Raw genomic sequence first — 7,793 nt, 5'->3', positions numbered from 1 at the left:
ATGAAGCTGCGCAGGCTCAATAGACACTTGTTCGTGATGAAGCTGCGAATGCTCAATAGATACTTGTTCATGATGAAGCCGCGCATGCTCAATAGACACTTGTTCGTGATGAAGCTGCGCATGCTCAATAGATACTTGTTCATGATGAAGCCGCGCATGCTCAATAGACACTTGTTCATGATGAAGCTGCGCATGCTCAATAGACACTTGTTCGTGATGAAGCTGCGCATGCTCAATAGATACTTGTTCATGATGAAGCCGCGCATGCTCAATAGACACTTGTTCGTGATGAAGCTGCGCATGCTCAATAGATACTTGTTCATGATGAAGCCGCGCATGCTCAATAGACACTTGTTCATGATGAAGCTGCGCATGCTCAATAGACACTTGTTCATGATGAAGCTGCGCATGCTCAATAGATACTTGTTCATGATGAAGCCGCTCATGCTCAATAGATACTTGTTCATGATGAAGCTGCGCATGCTCAATAGACACTTGTTCATGATGAAGCCGCTACCTAGCTGGGTGAGATGTGAGGAGAGCGGACGATTCCACCCACCGAGAAAATGACATCATTTCAACCGTTCATTTGGGAGACGCCTAGTTAAAATGTTTGATATTCGACCGGAGAAACATCATCAAACTGAGTTTAACGTCGTTCTCGCAATGTAGGTTCTTTGCTTTTCCGTGGGACAACGTTGATAACGCGACAGCAAGCTAACTTCGCTAGCTGACTAGCTACACGTCGTCACATGCAGTGCGGTTATAAGGCGTAACAAGCAATGCTTCTAGCCAACTGTTGCTAACTTAAATTCATTTTTATCGTGAGCAGCTGTTGATGTTGTGGTTACGTGTTTTGTTTGCTAACTATGCATGGTGGTACTTAGCAATACCAGATGTTTGTAATGTTAACGTTAACAGTTAGTAAGGATGTTTTAGCAGCTAGCTAATGTTAGCTTTTGACGGAACGTTAGCTAGATGCCACCCAGTGCAGTTTTCTAAGTCCTACCTCTGCCCATCCGCTATGTTAACATGCATGATGCAGTGACTTCTTTAGCATCTTGCCTCATTTTACGACCCGTCAAATTCACATAATTGTAGATCGCTACATAACAGAATTGAAAATGAGATGACGATAAAGATGTGATTATTCAGCACCTTTCTTGCGGGGCACAACTGGTTTCGGTTAACTAGCCGTGGCTGACGTTAGGCGATGTTACTAAAGTTAATGTCATAACGCTCAGAGCCAAGCAACAACAAGCCGTCCATGTAGCGTATTTAGACGCCGAGCTAAACTTGAATCGCTTTAATAACTTCACCCTCAGCAGAACGTGATCCGGTAACTGGTGGTGGTATGACCGTATTTCACGTCATTTCGGTTATGTAATCATAATTAGAAGTGGTCTTATTAGTTAACGGGACGTTTCTGGACAGTCAGTCATGACTGATACGTGTGAATTCCAAAGTGATGTAGCTAACGTTAGCTAGCCAGTTTACTTATAAGTACAGTGTTTAAGCTATTGTTTTTACCGTGGACCTGTATGGTCTGAAAATGAGGGCCAGGGGGATGGGATCTCAGAGATCCATTAAATAAGTTCTATATGTAATTCTATGGAATGGGGTATACCCTCCATCAGTGTCTGTCTTTATTAGCATGTTTTTTTTTACATGATGGGTGTAATACAGACCGTGTGAAAGGACAGGCAAGCAGCATCATGATCATACGCCTTACTAACTTTCCACTATGGAAGGAATGTTTACAGTTTCAGGCAGATGCTGGGACCAGTTGGGATGATTGGCTGTGGGGCAGATGAATAGCTTTTCATTCACATTGATCCTGCTCAACCAAGCATGTAGGATTCTTGGAAAATTGCCCGCTATGTAGACCCATAGTGAGAGGTGACAATAAATGAAATGCAGAAATTAACATTTATTACATCTATTCCCACAAGTCCACTCTTTTTCCTTTATTTTAAATTTTATTGTGAAAGTGACATCCAGCCCCATGTTGCCTAATATGGTCTCATTGCCTGTACTTCAGGCTTGACTTGTGGAATTACAACACTTTCTGTGCAGGCATTTTTAGTCTATATAGTTCCTTCCTTCCTCGTTAGACTCGATTTGTCTGAACATGCAGGCAGAGGCTTGAAGTGTTAAGTTCTTCTTGGTCAAATACAACTGTGTTTATCAATCCTTTACAGCAACTTGTGCATGCTTCCCTGGGAATGGGTTTATGAAACACCACATAACATAGGTGAATCTATGGAATTGGAGCTCTGAGAAAACAGAATTTTGCTGCTGTTTAATAAAAACAAATATTTAGCCTACATGTAATAGCACTTGAGACTGCTCACCTTTTGCTTTCTTCTCCCTACTCCTTATCCGCCCTGTTCAGTCTTAGGTTGTAGCGTGCTGTGTCGGGGCCATGGCGTTGAAGGACAAGCTGGAAGCGGTGCTGAACGTGGGGCTACGGGTCCCCAGCATCATGCTGCTGGAGGTACTCTACCGCTGGGATGTCAGCTCCTTCTTCCAGAAGATCCAGAGGAGCAGTCTCAACAACAACCCCCTCTTCCAGTACAAGTACCTGGCTCTCTACCTGCACTATGTAGGTCAGTACCTTGCTCACACACACACACACACACACACACACACACACACACACACACACACACACACACACACACACACACACACACACACACACACACACACACACACACACACTCCTCACCTTTTTCAGTGCTACTGCAATTGGTCATGCCACTTCTGCAGGCCTTTAAGTTCTCATTTATAGCAACTGTGTACATTTTAAGCAGCACATTTTGACAAATTCACCCATACACTTACAATACATTTCTAGTGGTCCATCTTATGATAAACATATTTTAAAGTGGTCCCCCCCCCAAGGTAAATGTAATGTTACATGCTTACTAATGAATTTAATCGGTTGGTAAATGTCAGATGAGTTGTGAATTTTCTTGGCTACTATAGAAGTTTGCACTTTTTTGAGTGGCCATGAACTTTGCATGAACTGTTAAAGGGGCAGTGCAGTTAATGTGATTTTCCTAGATAGATGGATAGATAGATAGATGGATAGATAGATGGATAGATAGATGGATAGATAGATAGATGGATAGATAGATAGATAGATAGATAGATAGATAGATGGATAGAGATAGATAAATAGATATATGGATAGATGGATGGATGGATGGATGGATGGATGGATGGATGGATGGATGGATAGAGAGATAGATAGATATATGGCTCTTACACAAAATGGGAATGATCTATTCAGGAGGGGTGGAGTTTTTGGCCCAGATCATAATGTCACAATCCAATCTTATTATAATAGACCAATGACCATTCAGGGGTGTGCTCTAAACCATCCTATCAGCCAATCAGGCATGGAAATATCTTAATTTGTTCTTCTAACAGCCACACAATCAGACAGAGCATTTCAAGGGTCAAAGAAGGCTCAGGGAAATGAATGATATAAAATATATTTAAGTTAATTTAATGGAAATAAGTTACTTATTAGACATAGTCTTTTTTAAAAAGACTGGGGGCTTTGCACCTCAGAGTAGATGAACTCTCCAGTGACATTGTGATATGTATGTATGTATGTATGTATGTATGTATGTATGTATGTGTGTGTGTGTGTGTGTGTGTGTGTGTGTGTGTGTGTGTAATATATATATTTTTTTAAATATCACATCCGTAACAAATACTGTACACTACGATGATCATATCCAAACTATCAAACAGGCTTGCGGTGTTAGCCAATAGTTCAGCACTACACCCAAAATAATCTATCTCTAGTGTGCCCTGACCAGGAAAAACACTGCAGCTGTAGCCTGTAACTAGGACCCTGTTTTTCATGCTTGTGTCTCATGCATATGAATGTAATTTATGGAATACATTATATAGTTTATGTTCAGCAATTTTGAACCTACTAAGTCTTGCTTTGTGTTTATAAATGCTTTCAGGTTCAAAGCTGAGACAGGATAAAATGAATGGCACAAAGGATGACTGACATTGTTTGTACTCAGAATTTGCATCATGGCTGTAATGTCTTTGATTCATGTCAGCATCTCCTCTGCAATTTATACTGGTGAATTTTGTATTCATAATGGCACATTAATACAGGCACACACAATACTGCTAATTTTGGGCTCCCGAGTGGCACAGTGGTCTAAGGCACTGCATTTCAGTGCTAGAGGCGTCACTACAGACCCTGGTTTGATTCCAGGCTGTATCACAACCGGCTGTGTTTGGGAGTTCCGTAGGACGGCGCACAATTGGCCCAGCGTCGTCGGGGTAGGCCGTCATTGTAAATAAGAATTTGTTCTTAACTCATTTGCCTAGTTAAAAACAAATCCAGTATGGCTATGCTCTGGTTGAGTGGGCCTGGCCTTTTACTAAGAGCTCAGTGGAGGCAGGGCTTGACATCTCATATCGCTTGTCTGGGGGCAAGTCAAAATATGATTTATGATTATTATTATTATTATTATTATTATTAATAATAATAATTGGACAAGTAGACTATAGATTGAAATCACAATATGAAATAATTAGATAAGTGTCCTCCAGACGCAATGTGTTGCTCACTTCAGATTTCTGCGTTGACGGGCAGTCTTTCCATCACCTGCAGTCACAAAATGCACTTTTGCAGTCAAAGCGCAGACCCGTGTGTAGCCACGTGTTCATATTCCTTGCTAGTTAGTACGTTTTTGACCAGTTATAGGTTACTTTTTGGTCAGAAAACGGAGTTTGTATGGTCATGACAATCCTGGAAAAGTCTTGGTATGTGAATCCTGAGTACAGTGCCCCTATTCCATCATTTATTCCAGCCTGAATTCAAAATGGATCAAATTGATTTCTCACCCATCTACAAACAATATCCCATAATGACAGTGAAAACAATGTTTTTAGACATTTTTGCAAATGTATTGAAAATAAAATAGATCAAATTTACTTAGGTGTTAACACCCCTGAATCAAAACATGTTAGAATCACCTTTGGCAGTGATTACAGCTGTGAGTCTTTCTGGGTAAGTCTCTAAGAGCTTTGCACACCTGGATTGTGCAACATTTGCAGTCTTTTAAAAATTATTTTAGCGCTGTCAAGTTGGTGGTTGATCATTACTAGACAGCCAATTTCAAGTCTTTCCATAGATTTTTCAAGTACGTTTTAAGTTGAATATGTAACTAAGCCACTCGGGCACATTCAATTTCATCTTGGTAAGCACCTCCAGTGTGTATTTGGTCATTGTTTTAGGTCATTGTCCTGCTGAAGGGTGAAATTGTCTCTGTTGGAAAGCAGACTGAACCAGGTTTTCCTCTAAGATTTTGCCCATCTATTCTGTTTCTTTTTATCCTAAACTCCCTAGTCCTTGCCGATGACAAGCATACCCATAACATGATGCATTCACTGCCGTGCTTGAAAAGATGAAGTGGTGCTCAATGTGCTCTGTTGGATTTGTCCCAAACAACACATTTTATTCAGGACATGATGTTCATTTCTTTGCTACCTTTTTATTTCTTTCTATACAGGCTTCCTTCTTTTCACTCTGTCATTTAAGTTAGTATTGTGGAGTCACGACAAGGTTGATCCATCCGCAGGTTGCTCACAGCCATTCAACTCTAACTACTTTAAAGTCACCATTGGCCTCGTAGTGAAATCCCTGAGTGGTTTTCTTTCTCTCAGGCAATTGAGTTAGGAAGGACGCCTGTAACTTTGTAGTGGCTGGGTCTATTGATACACCATCCAAAGTGGAATTCAAATCAAATGTTATTGGTCGCAGATGTTATTGCGAGTGTAGGCAAATGCTTGTGCTTCTAGTTCCGACAGTGCAGCAATATTTAACAAGTAATTCAACAACGACCTAATACACACACATCTAAGTAAAGGAATTAAGAATATATTCATATATGGATGAGCAATGTCAGAGCGGCATAGACTAAGATACAGTATAGAATACAGTAAACACATGAGATGAGTAATCCAATATGTGTAAACATTAAAGTGACTAGTGCTCCATTTTATTAATGTGGCCAATGATTTCAAGTCTGTATGTTGGCAGCAGCCTCTCTGTGCTAGTGATGGCTGTTTAACAGTCTGATGGCCTTGAGATGGAAGCTGTTTTTCAGTCTCTCAGTCCCATCTTTGATGCACCTGTACTGACCTTGCTAGTGGTTAGAGCGTTTGGCCAGTAACCGAAAGGTTGCTGGATCGAATCCCCAAGCTGAAAAGGTACAAATCTGTCGTTCTGCCCATGAGCAAGGCAGTTAACCAATTGTTCCGGGGGGCCCGACTACTTGATGTCAATTATGGCAGCCCCCCGTACCTCTGATTCAGAGGGTTTAAAGTCCCCCCCCCCACTTCTCTCTGATTTAGAGGGTTAAATGTGGAAGACACTTTTCAGTTGAATACATTCAGTTCTACCACTGACTAGGTATCCCCCTCTCCCCTTCTGGATGATAGCGGGGTGAACAGGAAGTGGTTCGGGTGGTGGTTGTCTTTGGTGATCTTTTTGGCCTGCCTGTGATGTCGGGTGCTGTAGGTGTAATTAACTTCCCCCATGCTTAAAGGGATATTCAATGTCTGCTTTTTAACATTTTTACACATCTACCATTTGGTGCCCTTTGCGAGGCATTGTAAAAACTCCCTGGTCTTTGTGATTTGGAATTCACTGCTCTACTAAGGGACCTTGTGTGGGGTACAGAGATGAGGTAGTCATTCAACAATCATGTTAAACACTTTTATTGAACACACAGTGAGTCCATGCAACTTATTATGTGACTTGTTAAGCACATTGAACTGAATTAGGCTTTCCATAACAAAGGTGTTGAATAGTTGTTTTATACAAGACATTTCAGCTTAAAATGTATTAATTTGTAAATAGATCTAAGAACATAATTCTACTTTTACATTATGGAGTAGTGTGTGTGTGTGTAGGCCAGTGAGAGTAAATTTAATCCATTTTAAATTCGGCTGTAACCAATGAAATGTGGGAAAAGTAGCGTGTGTGTGAATACTTTCTGAAGACACTGTGTGTGTGTGCAGGTGGGCCTGAGGAGATTGAGAGATGGACGTTGCTGCAGCAGTTAGGCTAGTCTATTAAACAGACTAACTACATAGCCAATTCATAACATATAGTGTACCCTGACTAGTTTTCACAGTATTAACTAATAGCATCTATTAAAGTCATTGTCCTGTCCAATGTCCTAAACCTTGATAAACGGGAGCATTAATAAACCAAATAAGGCTACTCCTGTTGTAGAATCACCCTTCCAGTGCTTAATATTGGCAGTTGATGAAAAAATCTGACATTGTTGGAAAACTGGGATTCCCCTCTATTCGTCATTGGCCATGTGATTCTGACAACATTAGCCAATCAGAATATTTCTATCGTGCTGTCAATAGATCTCCCCAGAAACTTGACTGAAGTTTGTAGATAAACTTGTCATAGTTGCCTTTTTGTGGGTGTAAAATGGTTTTGTTAGTCTAAGGCTGTGTAAATGCTTGAGTTGAAGCTCTCCAGTAACCTCTTCATACACCACACAAAGGAGTGGTTTGTTATTCGTCCTTATCTCTGGGCACGAAGCCAACTCGTTATACATTTTCTCCTGTCTGTTTGGGCTCTAAAGATAGATGAATAGGCTGTGCGGAGCAGGTTAAAACATGTTTTTGTTAGTATAATGCTACAGGGGGGTAGAGCTAATTAGCCCTTATTTCTCATGTAGGCTTACTTCCCTCCGAGGGGTAAGCAGCTCTTTGTGTAGGTAGAG

The 7,793-nt window shown here is 40.9% G+C and overlaps 1 protein-coding gene across 3 annotated transcripts in view; it reads left to right on the top strand.

Moving 5' to 3' along the window:
* Nucleotides 1-458: 458 nt before the first annotated feature.
* The window catches only part of LOC106603890 (RING finger protein 145), a 41,484-nt gene continuing 34,149 nt past the window's right edge, over nt 459-7,793 (top strand). Inside the window, exons 1-2 of one of the 3 annotated variants that reach the window (XM_014198103.3) lie at nt 459-525; nt 2,396-2,609. In XM_014198103.3, coding sequence (XP_014053578.1) covers nt 2,426-2,609 — 184 coding nt within the window. In that variant the 5' untranslated portion in view covers nt 459-525; nt 2,396-2,425. Of the gene's footprint in view, nt 669-2,236; nt 2,255-2,395; nt 2,610-7,793 lie in introns of those variants that run through there. The other 2 variants (XM_014198102.3, XM_082974763.1) reach the window with 2 other exon arrangements.

Source organism: Salmo salar, chromosome 04, assembly GCF_965601325.2.
Source record: "Salmo salar chromosome 04, fSalSal1, whole genome shotgun sequence".
Lineage (NCBI taxonomy): Eukaryota > Metazoa > Chordata > Actinopteri > Salmoniformes > Salmonidae > Salmo > Salmo salar.
The sequence above is the reverse complement of the archived record's forward strand: the minus strand, read 5'-3'. Positions and strand labels throughout refer to the sequence as shown.